This window comes from Lonchura striata, chromosome 1 (assembly GCF_046129695.1).
Source record: "Lonchura striata isolate bLonStr1 chromosome 1, bLonStr1.mat, whole genome shotgun sequence".
NCBI classification, from domain to species: domain Eukaryota; kingdom Metazoa; phylum Chordata; class Aves; order Passeriformes; family Estrildidae; genus Lonchura; species Lonchura striata.
Window position 1 is genome coordinate 122,098,262 of NC_134603.1, and position 23,062 is coordinate 122,121,323.

The following is a 23,062-nucleotide window of genomic DNA, read 5'->3' on the forward strand; positions in this document are numbered from 1 at the left end:
CTGGCTCCATTGTGCGCGCACTCCGCTGGGCTGCCCTGCTCGCCGGCGCTCCCGGAGCGCCCGGCCCGCCCACCCCCTCTCGCCGCTCGGGCCTGCCGATTGGATGGGCTGAGGGACGGACAGGGGCGCGCACCAATGGACGGCCGCTCCTCCTGAGCTCGCCCTGCGCCGAGCCAATCAGCGAGCGCGGTGCCGGTGCCGGGCCGTCGGGAGCCGGGGCTGGCGGCGGTGCGCGCCGCTGCCACGTCGGACGGGCCGGGCGGGCGCGGGATGGCGGCACCGTGAGGGGAGCGAGGCGGCGGCGATGGCGGCGGCGCTGCTGCTGCTGTGCTCCGCCCTGCTGTGCGCGGCGCTGGGCTGCGCGGGCGCGGCGCTGATCCCCCCCGCGGCCGACGTGAAGGTGGAGGTGCTGCACAAGCCTTTCCTCTGCCACAGGAGGACCAAGTGGGGGGACATGATGCTGGTGCACTACGAGGGCTACTTGGAGAGGGACGGCTCCATGTTTCACTCGACGTAAGTGAGCGGCGCGTCTTCTCCGAGCGAGCTGCTGGCTGAGCTTGAGTGGGGAAATACACGTGTGTATATATATATATGTATATATATATAATCATAGCATGCCTTGGCTTGGAAGTGACATTAAAGATTCCTTGACACTTTGACTGGATAAAGTTGCTCAGCAGCCGCACCCGACGCGCCTTTGAACGCTGCCCAGGTTGCTCAGAGCCGCATCCAGCCGGGCCTTGAACACCTCCAGGAATGGGTTATCAACAACTTCCCTGGACAGCCTCTTCTCGTGGCTTACCATCCTCACAGTAAAGAACTTCTTTCTAATATCTGGTCTGAGCCTACTCTCAGTTTAAAGCCATCACTCCTTGTCCTGTTACTACATGCCCTTTTAAATTGTCGTCATCTTTCTTGTAGGCTCCTTTGAGGTACTGGGTGCAATTAGGTCACCCTGGAACTTTCTTTATACCAAACTGAACAATCCCAGTTCTTTCAGCCTTTCCTCATAGGAGAGGTGCTGCTCCATCCCTCCAACAATCTTGGTGCACCTTCTCTGGACTCGCTCCTTTATGTGTGTTTATTTATTTATTTTTTTATTTTATTATAGATGATCTATTCTGGTCGTGCTTTCCTGAGTCCAGACCTCTCACAGGGGACCACAGTCCATCTGCAAATAGCTCTGTGAGGAGCATTTTGTCAGGGGCAAGTGGTTTTTTTGGTTGGTTGGATTTTTACTCCTCCATCCCCAAACTCCCAAAACTCGTGTTTACTTGTTTGCAAAGAAACAAAAGCAATGCATGAATGCCTTATTTGTTTTGGGATAAAAGAGCTTAAATAGCACTGCATAAACTTGGCATTGGGGCCCCTCCCACTGCCACTGTTCTCAGAAAGTTTGGTGTGAAGCAGTGTCTCAAAATGCTATACAAAATGAACACCAACAGTAAGGCCAACCTCCTATCCCAAGGTTATAAAATAAATCTTACACAGCATTTGTTTTTTGGTCAGTCTGTAGGAAGTAGAGCCATGTAGCATTTTTAAAAGATTTTATGCATGGAGCACCTATCCTGTGTGGGATGGCTGAGAGAACTGGCATTGTTCAGTCTGGAAAATAAGAGGTTTTGAGGTGACCTAATTGTGTCTTTCCACTACCTGAAGAAAGATGGAGAGAGACTGTTTGCAAGGGCATGTAGTGACAGAACAAGGGGGATCTGCTTCAAACATAGAGCAGATTTAGATTGGTTTATTAAAAATAAATTTTTTTACTCTGAGGATGGTGAGACACTGGAACAGGTTGCCCAGGGAAGTTGTTGACAGCCCATTCCTGGAGGTGTTCAAGGCCAGCTTGGATGGGGCTCTGAGAGCCTGGTCTAATTGAAGATATCCCTGCTCATGGCACAGGGGGATTGGAATTGGATGGTCTTTAAGGTCCCTTCCAATCCAAACCATTCTGTGATTCCATGATTTAGGTGCAGGTTTTGGTATTTGATCTCAACGGTTTAATAGGTCTTGTTCTATGCATAAATTTCTATTTGGTTTCTAAAGCAAACTATTAGTTTAAAAAAAAAAAAAGTTACATGTGTCCCTCCTCTAGAGGCAGCACAATCTGAGCTTTTCATTATTCTTTACCTGCCCCCGACCAGACAAGTCAACATACCAGAGTCACGGAAATGCAAATAGGAGGAAGAGACAGAAATTCGAGGGAGTCTGCTAAGAGCCTGCAACGACTTGCTAATGCTGGATGTCCTGTAAAACATCAACGAAGTGTTAATAGTGGTAGACAGCAAAATACTTGAATCTCTGCAGGGTGCCTGAAGGCTATTTTTGTATATTAAAAAAAAGAAAAAGAAAAAAGACAGTTTTGCATGTTTATGCTCTTGCAGATGATTCAACTAAAATCTCACTAATTTTCTCTTGTAGTTAACCTGCCTCTTTAAAAGGACTTCTAGTGACACACTATAAAGTTTTTGCTGCTGACTAACTTCTGTAAGTGTTCTGTTTTCTTCCTAAACACCTCTCGTGCATGACTAGTAAATAGATCTTTCAAATTCCTTGTCTGTAAGTGGAGTGAAAGTAGTCCGGGTTGTACCATCTGGTTAAATCAGAAAAGGTCTCCCAAATCTAAAGTCGAATGTTTTGCATGCATTTGTTTCTAGTTTTGTCTAGATTGTTATGTAGTTGTTTTGTTAGTTTTTTCCCCTCAATGGCTTCTTTTGAAAGAGATGAGGCTGATTCTTCTAAGCACGTTGAAATGTATATTGCTAGGATGACCATGCTGATCTGTGATTTGCAATTCAAGATGGCCTTGACTGTAGATTTGTAAGAAAAATGCACTTCTAGTCTGATCAGTTTCCAAGTGGAAGTAGGTGGTCAGGGAAGTGAAGATTTGGCTTGGTTAGTGTTGTCATAAACACACAAGGTAAATGTTGTTTTACTTCTTTCCACTTCCCAAGGAAGCTTGTCATGCAAAGCATAAGTTTTAAAGACTTTGAAAGTGTAGGTCTTTCATTTAAGGTGTCAAGGTGTGGAGTGGTGCTGTGCTTTTAACTACTTCTCTACATTATGAGCATATTCCATTGGCCCTTTGTGGAACTTGATGTTTAAATATGAAGTGTTTTATTCCTTTCTTTTCCAGTCACAAGCATAACAATGGTCAACCGATGTGGTTTACACTTGGCATACGGGAAGCTCTCAAAGGCTGGGACAGAGGGTTGAAGGACATGTGTGTGGGAGAGAAACGGAAGCTGACTATTCCGCCAGCCCTTGCTTATGGAAAAGAAGGGAAAGGTAAAACATGTGAAGCACTACCCTTGCTCTAATTGTTTCTAATCTCTATATTTTACTGTTATGCTTGGCCTAAGAGGTTAGCAAGCTTTCAAGCTTTCCAGGTTGAGTCCGTTAAAGAAGAAAAATTGAGGGAGTCAAGTGCTGTTTCTCATAAATTTGTTTCCAGCAGTAATATCCATTAAATGGCTATGTTGTGAATGCAGAAAAAAAAAAAAAAAAGCCAGAAACTGATGGTAGCTGCTGTGCTGTATGTTCTAAGTGTCTTTTTCTGTTAGTGCTGTGTACTCAACAGTGCCCTCCTTTCTCTTTCCTTTTTTTTTTTTTTTAGTTTGTTTTTTTCTTCCTTCTTTTACAGTCAAGTGGAGGTGGTTGCTTAGGTAACAGTTGGCTTTTTGGCTGTTGGATCTGTTTTTGTGGTAATAATGAATGTGCATGTGCAAGACTCATTCTTGCTTTCAGGTTTCTTTTAGAGCCCTAAGAAATTCCCTGTACTGCTGCCCAACCAGTTCTTAGATGATACAGATGATACTGTTTATTTCTCCATATAGGGACATTAATTCTTTTCCTCTTTCAGCTATTTTCAGTTTGGGCAGTGGTCCCTGTTATCCACAGTAAGATATGCATGGGCAGTCACATTGTCACCTACTGAAAATGCACTGACTGCTGTGCAGATAGAAACATCTCAACCTGTCTACTGCTGAGGGTGTTTGAGGTTTTTCCTTTCAAATATTTCCAGATTCCTTTTAACAGGAGGGCTAGATTTGGAATAGGCAGTTATGTGAGTAACAGCTTGAATGGTTCTATTTCTGCTTTATGGGATTTTTTTTTAGTTAACTTTTTTTTTGAGAAATTATTATGAATATTTATGTCATGACAAGAGTTGCAACAAATGACCTAGGATAGTGCAAGGTTCCAAAGCAGAAAGGATAAATATCTAGGAACATACAGTCCATCCTGCTGATGTTCTCTCCCATCACTGTGAGACTGTTTTGGGAATGAGGACTGTATGCATGTCTGTGTCTTCTGGCAAGTAGGGCTGCACACAGGCTTAGGACTCCATATTACCTCATGCCAGTTAGTATTCATACCTACAGCAGACTTCATACCCTCCTTTATTAAATGTACTTGTTTAACACATATTTTTCTAGAAGCAGTGGCTTAGGGTTCGAGATGCAGTATTAGAAGTAATCATGTTTCTAGTTAGAGAACAGGAACCTTGTGGTCCTCATTTAATTGTCTTTATGCAGCGCTTAGCTGTAAATTTTTCCACAGAAAGATGTGAAATGCTGCAGTGCTCATGCAGTCATCACAGGCCTAATTGTTTGATTAATATGTAAAGCACTATAATTATTCTTCAAAGACTTGCAACCCTCACCTCTGTGTTTAGTGCAAGAAGGTTAAACACTGCTAACTACTGTATGAAATTACCTGCTTTAGGAAGACTTTGAAGTATTTGAGCATAATTATGTTGCTGTTTTCAAGTGATGCACTTGAAGACAGAATTATTTAATTTTCTTCAAATGCACATAATTTCACTAGGTTCCCACCTCGGTTGCTGCCTGACTCATCATTTGAGTCAGATGCCTTTTTCTGTAAGACTCAAAGAAATCACCTATGTTCCAAACCCTAAACCGGACACTGTGCCCTGTATTTCCAGAAGATTCTGCACATTTATTGGTCCCAGAAATCTATAAGCCTGTTTGTTGCTGCAGCTCAGGGTGTATTTAACACCATAGTTCCAATGTGGTAGATGCGGATTATTTTTCCCTCTCTTCTCAAGGCACAGAAATACTTTTTGGGGTGCTGCCGTCCAATATAGAGATATGTTTGTTCCTATTCAATCTCTCCCTATATATAAAGGAGCAGAGTGATGTGCTAAAAGGTCTTTGACAGTAGCTTCAGCCATCAGCATGAGGGCATATCACATCTCTGTCAAAGCCAGTGCCTGATAAACTGAAATCCTTGAGGTGTGGTGGCATGGGGGAGTGCTCTGTAGCACTACTAGGAAGTTACTAATCTGTTCACCTACATCAAAAAATGATGCTGTAGTAACACATGCCTTGTGATCAGGGTTGGGTACTCAGTTTCTGCTGTGTGTTTGGAAATAGCTCAGTGCTTTGTGCCCTGAGTCCAGAGACTGCTGTGGGAAACAAACATCATCCTACTTTCTCTGCAAGAGTTTTTCCAGTGGCAAAACAGCAGATACAAGGTATCAGCTGGCAGTAGAGAGGAGTTTGGGGACTGATGGGACATCTGGAGGACTAAATTCTCCCTTCCTGCTGCCCTGTACATTAGTCTTGGCTGTAGCCTATCTGACTGTACAGTCTCCTTTACTGTTTTACTGTTTATCTGGCTCTGGCCGTGAAAGAAGAAAGATTCAAGAACATTATTTGATAAACTTGTGATGGTAATTGCTGAATAAGAGCTTGCATCAACACCAACAAAATTAGTTGCATCTAAAGTTGCATTTATGCTGTAGGGGCTGCTCAAGAGTCCAGGCTACAGGTTGAGATGGTTGTGGTCATCACTTTTAACGATGCTTATCCTTACTAGTTCAAACTGCAGGATCCTTTGAAATGACTAGGTTTGCTGGAACATTGCTCTGACACACATGACTTCTGTGAGGCATTGAATATATAATTGGTTTTAACTTTTCTCCATTTTGGGCAGGAAAAATTCCACCTGAGAGCACATTGATTTTCAACATTGACCTTCTAGAAATTAGAAATGGACCAAGATCTCATGAGTCATTCCAAGAGATGGATCTTAATGATGACTGGAAACTATCCAAGCAAGAGGTGAGTGGGTTATCCTTCTCTATGAGCAAATCTAACAGGGTGGGAGAGTGGAAAAGAATGCACATCTATGCTGCACTGCTCTAGCCATGCATCCTAGTGAAAATTCTGGACTGGCGGTTCAAAAGGAGCCTTGGTAAGCTGAGGATAGACATGTGACTCATGTTCTGCATGCTTATTGAAGACTTGGATAAAGTAAAACATCTTAGAAATAAAAACAGACTTCAGGGCTTTTTAGATTGAATTGCTGGTTTATTAATAAACTGGGACTTCTTCTACTGTAGGGCAATACTACTTCATGGAATTTGCACTGTAGAGCAATCCTGCTTCATAGCATTCACTCTGTGAAGGACATAGTCAGAAATATTCACCATCTGTTTGCCTCTCATTTTCAAACTTCTGCTTTTTTAGCAAAACTGATCCATGGGAAGCTAGTGTAAACACTGAGTTCTTTTTGATTTGGGTCTGGTACCAGTTTACCAGACTCAGAAGGCTAATTAATCATTTGTACTCTGCATCAGACAGTGTCAGTGTGTGTAATGTCTGCATATTAGGAATGTAAGCAATAACCCTAACAACTCCCAGAGTTTGAAGTGATTAAAACAGACCTGAAACATGGCCTGCAGTTCTTATACAAGTGGTATCTGTTTAATAGATGAGTAGGTTGGTATTGTTATTTTTGTAGAAGGCGATTCAGAATACTTGGGATCTCCATAGCAAAACCTTAAAACCATATTAAAAACAATCTGATGTTGTTGAAAACACTGCTTACTATTACTATCTAGCTTAATGTAAGTAAGTGTTCCAGTGGTCTGTTTAAAACCTGCCTTGGGTCTTCATCCATAAAAATTTTGAGATATCTGGAAAATTTTTAATGCACTTCCCATTGGAGCAGCAAACACTGAGATTGTAGACAGATTTCTATATACATCTGGGGTGGCTGTTTACATGTATTGGGTTGTCAGGGTGCTAGAATGTGGAAAAGCTATTTGACCAGTTGGTAGCTAATAACTTCTGCCCAGCTATTTTTACTTTACTGTATAGACATCAGAAGACAGGTTGTCCTGACTCATTTTTGAGAGTCAGATACCATAAAGGTATGGCAACAGCTTTACTAGTGTTACTGACACTTCTAAAGACCCTTCATTCAAAGAGACTGCAGAATCAATTAGACAAGTATTATTCTGGCAGTGGCATAGGAGGGGAGGTATCTGTTATCTAATACCACTATCCTGAGCATAGTGTCCCTCTGTTATGCTGCAGAAACTCTTAAGTCTGAAAATGTTCACTCTCACCTTTTGTCCAACAGGTGAAAATTTACTTGAAGAAAGAATTTGAAAAGCATGGAGCAGTGGTAAATGACACCCAGCATGATGCTTTGGTTGAAGACATATTTGATAAAGAGGATGAAGACAGTGATGGGTTTATATCTGCAAGGGAATTCACATACAAGCACGATGAGCTGTAGAAAGAAAAGGGTGGCATAATTTTTTTTGACACAAATAGCGGTGACTTAGATTGTCTGGTTCTCGTGTCATCTTAGTTCTGTGTTTCAGAATTGACAATTGCTGTTGGCAAAGAAACACTTTGTTTATATAAAAGAGAATTTCTGTTATTATGTACAAATGTTTTAAACTATTTTAAAATGTGAAAATGTACCTCCTCTTATACAGCAAAGACTTGCACATCAGTGTTTTCAAAATTTTGTATTAAATTATTTTTCAGAAGTGAAACAAACTTTCCATTTATCATTCATTATGAAAATCAAAATGCAGTTCAGTGACTTTCTGTGATTTGTGTGCCAATATCATTTTGAGCAGCTACCTTATGTATTATTTGTATTCTGTGGCTGAATTACTTGACCTTCCTTCTTGAGTGTCACTGCTTAAAAAGCAGTTTACTGACCTTGGGTTTTTTTCCTGCAGTTTTTTAAAAGATGTAGTAGAACGCATCAGTTTATATGGCTGAGAAACTGACACAAAGCTGAATGAGAAGAATGATTATCATGTGCTGATTTTGCCTTTCTAAAGGGAGAGTGTTACCACCCGTGCCAATAATTGTCTGCATTTTTCCTTAAATTTTGTGAACAAAGCAGGAGTTGAATGTCAGACTTTCACTTCTACTGCCAGCAGTTCTAGGAAACATCTGTAATTTGGAAAGCAGCAAGTTGTGCTGCAGTGTAGAGGTGGTGTCTTTTAAATGTACACACACATTTGTTTTGAAACTCAGACTTGGCATTCACCAAAAAAGCTCATACCTTTCTCTCACAGTTTGAGGGGGGATCTTAAGCAGAATCTTACAAGTCTGAAGTTTTTCCTTTTTGCAGAAGAGAACGAGTGTACTGAGGGAGGATCAGTATGGTCTGAAGACCAGTTTCCATGGGCTTATCAGCTTTGCAGCTGTGTGAGTTGCAGAACTTGTTTCCTTGCCCCCTGCTTTGCAGCATTTTTTCACTAGTAGCACACAAGTGATATGAATTTTAAATGAAAAAGTGAATTTTTAGAAAAAAAGAGGTTTGAGGTAAGTGTTATAGTGCTGTGTCTAAACAGAGGTGGAGAGCATTAGGATTTCAAGCACAAAATTGGAGTTCAAAAAACTTTTTGGAGAAGGAATATTTTGCAATTGCCAGTGTTTTCTTAAATGAGAGGGGAGGGTGTCTCGGGTACAGAATTTATCCTGACATCACTAACCTATGGGTCTATGAAAACAGCATTGTACTTGAAAATGGTTGCCCAAAGCTATGTAAGGATGCAAAGCAATGAAAGTGAGATTGCTGCATTGCACTAACCCTTAACTATCATGAGCTGCTTTCAAGGCTCTCAGTGCTGTAGGTGTGTTAGATGTTTCCCTGCCATCTAGTGTTGCAACTGAGGATTAGGGGACTGCTTCGAACTGAGCTCAGCTGCAGAGGAGCATGTAGAGAGGCCTGTCAATAGTGACAACCAGGGTAAAAGAAAAGTTGTAAGTGAGGGTATGCAGTGCTGGGCTGTTCTGTTTTGGTTTTCTTCCTGCATCTGACATTTTGTGGGTGATGTTCTAAGTGACAGGAAATTGCAACCATGTATTTTGTTTTTAGTAATCTTAGGTCTTCTTCCTCAGTGATTGCCATCTGCTTTTCTTCAACCTAATAAAACTTTCACTTCTATGGCTATGAGTTTCAGTAAAATAGTGTAGGAAAGTGTTTCCCTTCTGTTTTAGGCTCATTTCCTGCCCTTATTTTTTTTACTGTGAAGAAATCATGAATAGTCATTACCTATTTAGCTGTTCTTACTAGTCATGGTTTTGCATATTGATTTTTTTTTACTCATCATTTACAAAAAATCAAGCTTGCCTGACTTTAGTTTGCCCAAGGCTGGTAGCATGTTCTGTGCTGGTCGTTTTGATTTCCCCTACAGTCACTGGAGCACTGGGCAGCTGGGGGCAGTTCACTGCACATGTGTTTGTCTTGTATTGAGATAGCTGCCTTACTAAATAGAGTCTTCCTCTGTTGACTTTGTGGGGAACCTAGACCAAGGGTCTAGCCTAGGCCAAGGGAGGATAACAGGATATGAAGTTGATCTTTAAGCTAGTTTTGCCCAGATGTGGGGACTGGCAGGTACCCAACCAACCGAAGGGGAAATACTCTGTGTGTGAGTGTCCTGCTGGGAAGAGCAGAACTGAGACTTTCAATTGGGTGTGAGAGGGCTTTAGATCATTGTTTACAGTGTTTCGCATGTTCTCAAAACATCTAGCTCTGGAATGAAAGCATAAAAGCATGGAATAGAATTTACCCATGTTACTGACCTAATACATTAAAAATTAAGATTAAATAATGGGGTGCCAATATGTGACTCCAGTAAGGGCCAGTGGTTTCTTTTGTATTAAATAGGAGTTTATAGTCAGTGAATGCTGTGAAATGTACATAGGCATAATCTTCTGCGTGGATTTCTAAAGCATTTCATTAAAATATCTTTCAGTGAGCATATATTTGTTAATGCCAGCAGAATGTTAAAGCTGCAAGACCAAGATGCCTTATTTGGTGTTGTGTATAGGTTTGTGCCAAATGAGAGTATGGTTTTTCTTAGTAATTTTCTTGAGAGCTATGTTAAATTCTGAAATTGAACTGAAAATGTTTTTTTTTAAGTGCAGAATCAGCAGCAGATTTGAGAAGTCACTTCAACTTGATTATCATTTGCCACCGTAAAAAGTCCTCCTGTGAAGATGAAAGGCTTTCTTAGGTAGAAATAGCACTGCCTGGTTTAACCTCGATTGCATTTGCTTGTTAATCCACAGGGCAAACTGCTGCTGTGCCAGCAGGAGCCAGCCAATAACACCAGAGCTAGGCAGCTGCCTGTCCCCCAAAGTGGGGAGGAATACTGGAACTTCAGTGGCAGTAACATTTTGGCTGGCTTGTGCATGAAGTGTGAGGTGTATTTCCCCTGAAGAAACAAACCCTCACTCTGCATATCTCTAAAACATGGCACTTGAAAAAGTGGAAAGGGCTCAAAACAGAGCACTTTCCTTCTGCATCCTATAGCCTTCTTCAAATATTTCTTGTTGGTTTGTGGTTATTTGGGAAAATATATGGTGATGTTTTTTAGAACTGCAGTCTGTCATTCACAGTCAGTACCTAACAATTACAGTGGGAGTTGCTGCCTTCTGTAGGTACAGAAGCAGGCTTCAGAGCACATTTTATTTGGAAATTTTTGATATGCAATGCAATGATACAAGAAAGCTTTTGGCAAAGCTTCAGGAATGCTACTTTAGTCTGAAATGTTTTTTAAATTTTTCTTTTTTTTTTTTGAGATAAACTGACAAGGCAAACAGAATGAATCACTTTATTTTGTCTTAAATCTTTTCAGTAACTTATGTCATAGAATTATAGAATCATTTATTTTGAAAAAGACCCTAAGATCATCCAATCCAACCGTTAACCCAGTACTGCCAAGTCCACCACTCAATCATGTCTGAGTGCCACATCTACATGTCTTTTGAATACCTGCAGGTGTTTCAATGGTTCCTCTACCACATTCCTGGGTGACCTCTCCCAATGCTTGACAACCCTTTACATGAAGAAATTTTTCCTAACATCCAAACTAAACCTCCCCTGGTACAACTTGAGGATGTTTTGTTTTGTCCTGTGCCTTGTTCCTTGGGAGAAAAGTTCTACCCTCACCTCGCTCATAACGTCTTGTCAGGCAGCTATAGAGAGTGAAAAGGTTTTCCCCCCTCAGCCTCCTTTTCTCTGGGCTAAACACTCCCAACTCCCTCAGCCACTCCTGGTCAGACTTGTGGTCCAGATCCTTGAGCAGCTTCATTCCCTTTTCTGGATGCACTGCAGCACTTCAATGTCTTCTAGTGAGAGGCCCAAAACTGAGCACAGGGTTTGAGATGCAGCTCACCAGGGCTGAGTACAGGAGGACAATCATTGCCCTGGTCCTGCTGGCCACACTGCTGCTGATCCAAGCCAGGCTGCAGTTGGCCTGTTTGGCTACCTGGACTCACTCCTGGCTCATGTTCAGCTGCTGTAGACCACACCCCAGGTCCTTTCTCAGTGCTTTCCAGCACTCTGCCCCAGCCTGTAGCACTGCCTGGGGATGATGTGACCCAGCCCTTGGGGGTTGAACAGTTCAGTTGGACTCAGCCCATTCATCTAGGCTGTCCAGATCCCTCTGTAGGGCACGTCCTTGTGCTGCCAGGAACATCCCAAGCACAGAGTGTGTTTTGGTGAGTACAATATGTTAGAGAGTCATAAAATTGCAGCGTTAAGTACATATTGAAGAAATTGTTGCCATAATTTCTTCTTCATGATATCTTGAATGAAAGTGATACATACTTGATTTCATACAGGTGAGTACCAGCAGGATTGAGAAAGTTCACTGCTTTAGGGCATCTGGGAAAAGACACAAGCTAGGGAAAATGTCAGAGAGAATGGAATTTTGTAGAGTGAAGTGAGAAATACAAAAAGATTTCCTTCCCTAGATCCTTTGGTATCTGGTTACTTGGAAGAAAGAGCACTGGCAGCCACTGGTGTAGGGACTCCAAGTAATGAGGCTAGTTCCTGTTTTGATTTTGATTAGAAACTACTGCTTTGGGTAGTTCCTGTATGGAGTTTAAGGCAAAATTTAAATTCACACTTCCAAGGTTTGTTAAAGAGTTTTCAGAATAGGTATATTGAGTTTATGTCTTGAAAATACATTGGCATCATCATAGAGTTTTTGCAAAAACCCCTAAAACACAGCCCAAAACAGACTACCCCAAACCTCTTAATTTGTCTTCAATGCTGAATTGTTTTTGGTAACAGGAAATAAATCAAAACTGCTTATATTTGTATAATCCTGGATAATTTTAGCTCCTCTTGAAAGTTAATCGTAATGCTTACATTCTGTGTCCTAGTTTTCTCCTGGTTCATAGGAAAAACAACTCTGACAAAATAAAGATCTTTCTTTAGCTGTACTGCTTCTGTTTGCATGCCTGTGCTTGATTATGTCAACAGTTTCACACAAGAAATATAATTGACAATCTCAGTGGGAGGCTGTATAGGGGCAAGAACTTGGTTATCATCTCTTCCATCCTGGAGGGGATTCAGATGGAGGCTCCTACTGTATCACATTTCTTCCTCCTGGGAATTTTTGTTCCAAAAAAAAGTTGGCTTAGCTAGGGGTCATACCTGGTCAGAGAACATATGGTATTTCTGTTGAATCAAGTAAAAAAAGTAGGAGCTTGGTTTATCTGAGAAAATTGCTATGACAGAGGATAGTTTGAAACACAGCAGGTAAATAATTTTTTTGCAAATTTTCTGAAGGTCATATTCCTTGTAGGCTTGAGTTTGTCCAAAGGGTTAATATTTTTTTCTTTTTACTTTTTTTTTTCTTTTCTTTTCTTACAACAGCTTTGCATCTCCATTCAGTTAATAAGGATGAATTCACTTTTAAATATTAGGGTCTGACTGCAGAAATCCAGTGGAGCCAACTCTCAAAGCTCCCCAAATCCTAGCTATGTTTTCTTCTAAAAAATCTGAGGCTGATGCTAACTATCGTTAAGAGCTGCTCTTCATTTTCGACACGATGCTTCTAATTTCTAGTTTGTGTCATGACCTGCATAAGGAGATTAAATGATGCAGGATAATTGATTCCTCATCTGGGATTCAGACTGGAAGCATTAAATAAATTCTGTCCTCTTTCATGTTATTGCCATCAAAATTTCTTTAAAGCAGTTATGTTTCCTCTTCTGCCATTTTCCCTGAGTAGTGAACTAGATAATACCTATTTCTTCTGTGTGTTTGGCCTGCTCTCCCTCTGGGAGTGAATAGCATAGTTTACCTCTGGTCTCTCTAATCTGCTGGGATATCTCTTTAGAGAATAGGTTTTCATTCCATATATGCAGTACAAAATGGTTTTGGTGAACCTGTGTCCATCTCTGGGTATGGACTAATTGTAGTTGAAAGAAATTCATGACCCGTTGGATTTTACTATTAGCAACACTAACAGAATACTTAAGAGAGACAAGACTGGTGGTCTTCCTTTGTTTTTACAGAAAGTGAGAATTTACCTTTGCGACCAGTATCTCAGCCCTTATGTGCCATCATGTTTGTACTGCTGTTGTCACTACCAGCAGCTGGGTTAAAAAAAACCTGGGCTTCACATGTTTGCGTGGACAAAGTGCTGTGCAGTGCACTCTTACCAAAATAAATCATGCTGACTTCTTTTCTTTATGTGGGAAATGCCAAATCTTTACTCACATCACTTGTTTTATAGCGTTTTCACAGACGTCATGTGCAACAGGTATTGGCATCTATCAACATTCATTTATAATGCAACATCTATCTTCATTGATTGGTCTGAAGGTGATTTGTGTGTACGTGCTAAGGTTCAGGACGTTTGCATTTTTCTTTTGTGGGTTCTAATGGAACAGACCTAATGTTTATGCAGGTGCACTTATTTTTTACCCAATAATAGGTTGTTTCGTTAACCAACTAATCATACTGATTGTTTTTGCGTGGGAACTTGCAAAGTACTAGCTGCACTTGGAAGAAAAGACAGGCTAGCTATTGATTTAACAGAGCAGGCCTGAGTTTATGAGACCTTTCTTTTATAATTTTTCTACCTGTCTGCAACACACTCTGATGCAATCCAACACTCCACTACCGCAAAACAGTCTGAAGCAAAGCTTCCAGCCACGCGGTGCTCATCTTGCAGCTGACAAATGAGCACCAACTGCAGTGGGAGCACTTGTGGAGCAGAGGCAGCCATTCCAATGCCTTAAGTACCAGATTCTGCTCCTGCCAAGCCCAGCTCACCAGGGCACCTTTTGAAAGAGCCACAAACTGCACCCATGCACTGCTGGGGCTGTGTGGGGTGGGCTCTAGGACACCAGTTCTGCTCTGCCAGACCCTCTGCTGGCTTTGGACCTTCACACTTTGTTTCCTGAGCAGGCAGCTGTCAGTGGGATGTGTCAGAGCCTCAGGACAGACTGGAGTGGCACCAGCCAGGCTCGTGTTGTCACACCACTTCTTCACACCAGTAAAGATACAGGCAGGCTTGGAGAAAACACCAGGGCCCTTGGGCTGGCAGGGAATAGCAGAGAAGATAAGCAGGGGAATATCTCTCCATACCATTCACTTTTTCTTGGCTGATAGCCACAGCAAATATGAGGAAATTTAAAAACTCCTGGGTAATTTATTATTTACATTTCTCTGTTAAAATACCTACATATTGTGCAATCAGCACAATTCAGTGTGAGCTTTGTAATTTTGCCCATCTATTAACTACTGTTGTAGTTGTTAACTACTATTCCACTTGTACTTTGTGATACAGACAACAGAGATACTCAGTTGTGAACATTTTAGAAAACATATTTTTACTCTCCTTTTGGACGTACAGAATCCAAAAATACTTTATTAATTTTAATTAGAATATTTCTGTTATGAGTGATCTCTTCCCACCTTGCAGTTATCTACCCCTTCCATGAATAAGGAAAATGGCTTAATCATGGAGAGAGTTTTTGGAGTCAGAACTTCTTGAAGGCACGTTACAAAAAAACAAAACAAAACTCTCAAAGTTTTAAGTCTCCTGGAAAGTGCTGCAGTAAAAACATCTGTAGCCCAGGAAAGACATGCCACTGCTCACAGTCCCCCGTGAATGATGTGTATGGAAGGAGGGAAAAAGTTGCTGACACATGCATAACTTTTAGGAGAGCTCAGCAGACCTGTTGCTGTGGTTACTAACCAGAGCCTCCCCTGAAAGAGTGCTATTTGCACTGCACCAGATGGCTGATAAATCACACAGCGGAATTTGCTGTCCCTTGTGTTACTGTCCGATCTTTTCTCCAAGCGCTATGATTTAATTTGCAGCAATTCACACAAAGATTATTTAGTCATGACACACTAATATAAGACATGAAACTACTGCAGGTGTGCAGTCACTTTAATGAACTCCTGTACCACCTGCGTAACACCAAAAATGTATTTTGTTTTATGTACTGATGTTCACGTTGCTGCAATTCGATGAACAATGCTAAGCTGAGGATAAAAAGCCTATGCCTGACTTTTAATATAATTTTAATAACATAGTTACTGTAGCACATTTATTGCAGAGGAAAGTGAGATGCTTTTTGCAGTTCATTGGCCTGCCACAAGTATTTCTGTACAGGCAGCATCAAAAACCATGAAGCGTAGATGAAGATTAAACACGCTCATTGCATAAGAAAGTAATGCTGTTGCCTCTGTATTTTCTGCTACTTTATTGTCATGACTGCCTTACCCTCTCAGGATGAGTCCACCTGCCTGGACTATTTATTATTATGAGTCTTTAGCTATTGTCTAGTGCTTTAGCCTTATTGTTAAAAGTGGCATTCTAATACATTAAAAAAGCCAATAATAGTAAGTGTGTCTTGTGATACACTTTAGAATTACAAACATAAATATTCTGTCCCAGATTTCTGTGAATTAAAATATGGAAAACTACAAAATTAATGAAAACAAAGCCAGAGACTGATGGGTTTTTTTTTTTTTTTTTTTGGATACAAAATTACTCCAGAAGTAGGCAACCTACTTGACTGGGCAATGGAGCAGCTTGGCTGTGTGAGTCAGTGCTGCTGTGCCTAAGAGGTTTCTGGACACTGAGAGTAACTGCAGCATGCCTGGAGTCCTTGCAGCACTCTGTCCCTGTCACACTGAGGAGTCGTGTTCTGTTCTGTCACTTGTGTAATGGGGATATGAATCACCTTCCGTGGTGCATGAGTAAGAGCTCAGCATCTAAGCCTGCCGTTGTGCCTACAGTCACATTTTATGTACAGCTGCAGACATTTCCATAGATTAAACTTCAATGGCATAATTGGATAAAGAGGCTGCAGCCAGGATTTCTCCTATCTTTTTCATTTTGAACATTCACAGAGCTCAGCAAGTGACATCTTTATTTTACATCATAATCTAGCACCTGCCATCCTTTTTCTTTGTTATAGATGGAAGCCACCTTTACTGTGGGAGAATTACTCTCAATTCTCTGGTCCAGACTTCTGACTATATAAAAATACCCCAAAACACCCAAGTACCATTGATACTTCTTGCTCTTTAGGTTCATTCTATGACATCAGTTCAATTTACTGGACTATGATGTAACTATCATCTAGAGTCTGACAGGCATTTTCAATGTTACTCTTCTGTATATAAGGAGCTTTTTTTCCCTGTAATTCACTCTAAGAGGAATCATTAAAGTTTAGTGGGATGCCTTTTTGGATTTAGACTTAGATTGCCTTTAGCAATCAAGTACATTTCTTCTGAACAACCTGAGTTCATCTGATTTTTAGGTACTCCAAATCAGTGTTCCACCAGAAAAAAACACAACTAAGACGGTGCCCTGAAATCACAAAAATGAATACCAACGAAAAGCTTTTCTTGGCTGTACTACCCTTCCACCAAAATCTACCATTTCCATCCTATTAATATAATTTCAACACTTAGATGGCATTTTCTACCATCTACATTAAGTCAACTTCACTCCTAAACACAGTTTATTGAGAAAATGAGTCCCATCCGTTGTATGTCTGCATGTCTGATGACTTGAACTTGCAGGGGAAAGTATTTTGGAAATGATGAAACAAAGACTGGTGCTGCAGTGTCTTGATAATTTTGGGGTACTAGTTCTGCTGAATTAGCTTTGATCTCCAACTAAGGAGGTGGTTAAAGAAAAACAAAAACCCACTGTAACTTAAGCTGTATATTGTAATGTCTGCCTTTTGTTATCTTCCTTTCACATATAAAACATGGAAGAAATATTCTTTGAAATTCTCTTTTCTAAAGAGGTGTCCTTTCTGCTCTTCCTCCTTGGTTTTGCATCCCATTGGAAACCAACCCTTTACAAGAGAAAAAAGCATTTATAAAATCCATACATTCTGCTGTTATGTTTTAAAAAAGGAAATAATCAATAGATAAGCATTGTGGCTTTGTCCTAATTATTATAATTTTGTATTTTCTGTTTACGCAGCAATCTCCATTCAAAGACTTTAAAGCTGCAGCTCTGAATAAATGTTCTCCCCATTTCTTGTGTGAGGTAATTTAATTATTGTGAGGCTACAAGATTTATCCAGAGCCAAGCAGCAAGCTTATGGCAGAATAACATACACCCCAGGCTCTCTTGATTCCCAGTACTGTGCTCTAACCACTCATCCTTGCTGCTTTGCACAGCTCATGTCAGCTTACACAGAAAGGAAGCATCAAGGGTTTCTGTGTTGACAGTATGTAATCATTCTGTAGACAGTCTAATAATTCTTAGGTAGATTATACTCAGCCATAATCATCTCCAGTGTAATTAGAGAAGAGTCTTAGTCATCTAAGTGAGCATAATATAGGTAATATAAGTGGTGTGTTATAGGATATAATCTCAACCCATTTCTAAATTGCACCTGCTCTTTTCATCAGCTGTCTTTCTGATTCTAAGAAGCAAGCTGCCTGTGACACAGCTCATCCTTGATGTAACTCCAGAACAAGGAATTTGGGTTGCTATGTTCAACTAAACTTGCTACAATTAAATTGGTATAAAGTCCACAGCTTTTCAGTGATTCAGATCACTTTTCAATCATGGATCCTAAGCAGGAGATACACAGTCTTTTCTTGTTGTAAAACACAGTGAAATGTAATCCTGATGGCAGCAAAACTGGTACCAGAGGAAAACAAAGGTCTTGCTTAAAATATGTAATGGAAACCCTTGGAGTATGCAGGGCTTCCATGTTGGTAATGATCAGCTCTGCTTTTTAATCAAAAGTAGTCCCTATTCAGGCTACTGACATACCCCCGAAAGGTGCAATGCCACAGTGTTTCACATTCACTGAGACTGGGAACAGCAAACTATTTTCTCTCTTAGTTATATAATGAAGCTGCAACTTTTGGTCTGCATTTAAGTTTGACAGCAGCAGTGCCCAATGCTTATCCACAATTTCTGAACAGATGCAGACCCGTGGTGCTGTTTGTGGTGATGAGAGGAAATTCTTTTTGGTGCATAGAGTTTCAGACTTTTTCCTTCTATATTTTCTTTAAATGTAAGGTCCCTTATGCAGATTCTGTTTGGCTTTTTGTTTTCCTTTAGCCAGTTACTAAACCAGATCTTCTGATCTAACAGGCAGTGCGATATTTAAGTGGTATGGCTTTACCAACCTTACAAATTTGCCTTTTCTGCTCTTATGGTGAAACACTCTAGTTTGTAATGCTCCTTAATATCTCTACTGGCTCATCCTTGCCTCTCTGATCTTTTCCCCTGCTTCCTTTCAACATTCCTGTCTTCCCATCAAACATACTTGGCAGTCTCTTCTGCACATTAAATGCCTGGTTTAAGGCAGGAATTGGTGGAATGTGCAGCAAGGTTCTTCTCCTTGCAGACAGAGATAGAAACATAAAGGTGCTGCCTTATACCAACACCATGTAACCATACGTGTTACACCATAATTAGCAGTCTAACAATTTATACAGGGACATGCATGATTATACTTAGCAGTTAAACTATTTTTACCTCTGCAGGGAGGCACAGGTTGTGTGCTGAGGATGGAGCGCAGAGGACAGCCCCATTTGGGCAAGTTTGGCAAAGAGAGCAGACTGTCTGCTCCACATGTCGTGGCTGAGGGATGCTGTGCTGTGAATTGGACCCCCTCAGAGCGACAGTGGCTATTGCTTTGCTTTGGGCCTGCTGGTGCTGCTGCATCCAAAGAGCTGAGAGGTCCCTGGAGACTCTCCAGCTGAGAACTGCTGGAGGGACAGGAGCCCACTGTGACACTTCACATGTAGCAGCAGGGAATTCCTCAGTCATGAAACACAGAATCACAGAATTAATTAGGTTGGAAAAGATCTCCAAGATCATTGAGCCCAACATTTGACTGATCACCTCCTCATCAACTAGACCCCGGTGCTAAATGCCAGCCCAAAGCCCATTCCAATCCTTAACAGCCCTTTACTTGCGGATACTTCTGATGAGGTCCTCTTCAGCTTTGCAAAGTTTGGAGAACTCCTTATGCAGTGCTTTGACTAGTTAATGAGGTAGCAGCCATATTTTAAAACACCCACTTCACTTCCCAGACTTATCTCTGCGAGACACAGAGGAACACAAGTTAGCCGTAAGACTAAAAACGGAATTAAAAAGCCCCGTCTCTTTCAACACGCCCTTGGAGTCCTCAGTACGGGCTGAGGGATAACGTGCCGGACGCGGACGGCTCTCCGCAGCATCACTGAGCGGGGCGGGCGGGAAGGGACCACAGCGGGGCGCGGGCCCGCGCTGTCCGCCGGTGCCCGCGCGGCCCCCGCGCGGCGCGGCCGCGCCCCCGCCGCCCCGGCCGGGACCCGCGCGCGGAGCGAGCGGCGGCGGCTGCGCGCGCAGGGGGCGGGGCCGCGCGCCGCGGGCCGAGCGGAGCGGGAGGAGCGGGAGCGGCGCTCAGGTACGGGAGCGGTGCCGGCAGCGCCGCGGGCCAGGGCGGCGCCTCGCCATCGTCCCCATCACCTCCCCATCACCTCCACATCACCTCCCCGTCCCCTTCCTCCTCGGCCGGGCTACTGTGTTACTTCTCGGCGCGGGGAAAGTGTCGGGATCGCGGGCGGCGACCTTCCCGGCGGGGCTCGCCTCCGGTGGACAGGGAGGGAAGCAAGGAGGCGGGGAGGCAAGGAGGGATGTAGGGAGGCAAAGAAGGAGGGAGCCGTGGGGGATGGCGCGGGAGGGAGCAGCGGGGATGTCGCGGGAGGATGGCGCAGAGCCGCTCTCCCGGAGTCGGTGCGGGCGCTGTCCCCCGGCGGCTCCGCGCCCCTGCTCCGCGCTGGCGGGAGGCACCGCGCCGCCGGGCGGGGTCTGCGGGCCTCCCGTGCCGCGGCGGCGCCGCCGCCTCCCCGGGCCCGGCGGTGCGGGGGGGACTCAGTGCTGGGAGCTGGCATCAGCAGATGCTGTCCCCGGCTGTCCTTTGCCTTCCCGTTTGAAGCGAGGCTCTCCGGCCTCTCATCTTCGCTGGCTGCGCTCTATTCGCTGCTGCTTTCCCTTCTGCTCTTTAAGGACCCGGCGAGGGTTGTTTCCCCCCGTCTTTTTCTTGAAGGTGCCTTTTCAAATAGTCACCTTGAAACCTAGATGCCTTCATGTGCCTTTCTAAGCATACTGTTACGTTCAGGTAGGTATGTGCTGGTTTCATTCACTGATGAGCAGATATCCCTTCCTGCAGGTAGGTCTATCCTACAAACTGACATCTCTATTTGTGCTGCTATAATAATGCTACAGGCTATGATTAATGATTAATCTGCCTTAAAAAGAAAATTCTCCAGTACTGATAGTTAAAGAGGAAATAAATCGTATTAAAGCAAATTCTCAAACAGAAGACAGCTTAGGGCCTTGATTCTATGAATGCACATGCTTGTAAATCTATCCCTATGAAAAAGTGTCACAGAAATGAGAAAAGCCATCCATACCTGTAAGATATGAAACTTTAATAAACCCAGAGAAAAGATTGTGCTGTAGTAAACTTGGTAAATTTTGTGATGCAAACTCTGTGTCTGTGCTAACTGGTTTAAAAGATAGTAAATACATGACTTGTGAGAAGTGGAGCTACCCGCTCATTTCGTTATAGGCTACTAAAATTTCAACTATTGCTGTTTTATAGTTAGTGATTGAAGGCACCTCCAAATATGATGTTTTATTCATAATATGCACTCTAAATCTTCCAGCCAGGCAAAACAAAATCTTGAAAACCCTCCAGTCATATTCTACTTAGGAAGTAGATCTCTGTGAACACACGACTTTCAGCTTTTTGAGGTGAACTGACACTGAAATTAACTGAAACCATTTTATAATGCTGTGGACTTTTTATGTCACAGAGCTTACAGAAACAGTCTAAAAAGGCAGGTCTTGCATTGAGACAAATGTGGTGAATGAAAATCCTTCATTGGTATCAATCAGTTTTGTCGTCCCCAGAAAATATTTTTAATGCTTACAGCTTGAGATTTTTAAAGGTCTCTTCCGGTTTTGAAAGATGTTTGTAATTTTTTTGTTTCGTTCTGTTTTTGTAAAGTACAGCATGATTTAAGCTCCATTTATTTACTTGTGCCAAGGTTTGGTATCTTTGGTAAAGGTTGCTGAATTTGGCTGTCCACCCTCTCCTTCAGAAGTTATCAACTGTGGATGCTTTATGCAGCTTGCATATTGGAGAGTTTGCTAGATGTTTGAAGCTTCTAGTAAGAATTTCTTTATTATGACCTTGAAGAGTTGTGATGATGGACATTGTCCCCGTAGTGTATTTTTCCCTTTGCTGTAAATTCAACAGATTGAGAAAAAGAATTGCTACCCAGACCTGCCTCTCTGTGAAGTCCCCAAATGCCTCCTTTCTTTCAATACACTGCCGTTGCATCCTAACATTAGCAGACTCTTAGGGGAGAGCATTGCGACACTTTCTGAGTTTTAGGATCTATTGAAAACTAAAGGGAGACTTCCAGCAAGCTACTTTGATGCTTTTAATGTTGCGCCTTGTTGACACAGCAGTGTTGCTAATGTGGACTGAGGAGCAGTGGGCGCGCATTAGGCGCTGTGCGGAGCTGGGCAGCCTCCCTGGTGCGGGAGCGCAGAGCCGATTGTGCTGCTCGCTAGGAGCAAGAGTTAGCAGCCAGGAGTTCTGCACAGCTGTTAGCGACTTCTCATTGGGAGCTTGGCTGTTGCACAAAGACGCTTTAGATGCCAGCAGCTCCCAACAAGGGTCTCCGCCCCAGTGACAGAAGCAAGAAAACAGGTGCTTCTCTACGAAACGGAGAGTGTTACAAATATAACCTTAAACTGCAGACTGGGATAAGAGCCACAAAAGGGATAGACTTCCGTGACTGCTTGGAGACTTAATTAACAGCACCGACACCCACTCAGTGAAAAGTCTGTATAAATAATGAGTTTTCCCTGTATGTGCAGCCTGTGATGGAAATGAGTCTGAAATCTGTTGTCTTCTGGATGACTGACCCTGATTTGTTTTTAAATAGAACTGTGTTTTCATTAACATAATTCAGATTACGTAGGGCAAAAAATAAGATCCTGTCTTATTTTAAAAGATGCCTGCTTCTAAAGCAAGGGCATACTTTGGACAAGGGTGTATTACACAATTAAAATAGAACTGGTTGGTCAAGGGATTGTAAAATTTTATAACAGCTGAAGTCTCACCATTTGTTAAGACTTAAACTGCTGAAGAATTTTAGAATGCTCATTTGATGGCCACTACCTGACCTTTTTTTTTTTTTTTTTTTTTGAGACAGTCTAAAGCAATTTGGCAGCTGTTGGCAGGAATATTTCAAATGCTCCCACATACAGCAAGATAAATATTTTCAATTCCTCCCAGGTCTATTATGCATTTGTTCAGTTAAATGACTGAAGGGAACATACAGCTTAGTAAAGCTTTGAAGTGCAACTTGATTTTATGCCTGTGTAGGGAGTTGCTATTTCTCATAATTCAAAAATAAAAGAAAATTTACTGGAGAAAAAAGCCATCCAAAATCCTTGACTCAAAGTTGG

The 23,062-nt window shown here is 42.2% G+C and overlaps 2 protein-coding genes across 2 annotated transcripts in view; both read left to right on the forward strand.

The window, feature by feature from the left end:
• The first annotated feature begins 212 nt into the window (after positions 1–212).
• Positions 213–12,518, forward strand: FKBP14 (FKBP prolyl isomerase 14). The gene is made up of 4 exons (XM_021538175.3): positions 213–513; positions 3,137–3,288; positions 5,959–6,086; positions 7,393–12,518. The coding sequence occupies exons 1-4, from the start codon at positions 305–307 to the stop codon at positions 7,549–7,551; spliced, it is 648 nt and encodes a 215-aa protein (XP_021393850.1). The 5' UTR covers positions 213–304; the 3' UTR covers positions 7,552–12,518.
• Positions 12,519–19,941: 7,423 nt separating this feature from the next.
• The window catches only part of SCRN1 (secernin 1), a 38,456-nt gene continuing 35,335 nt past the window's right edge, over positions 19,942–23,062 (forward strand). Inside the window, exon 1 of the mRNA XM_021538176.3 lies at positions 19,942–19,979. The gene's annotated coding sequence lies outside the window, so the exon portion shown is untranslated. The remainder of the gene's footprint in view (positions 19,980–23,062) is intronic.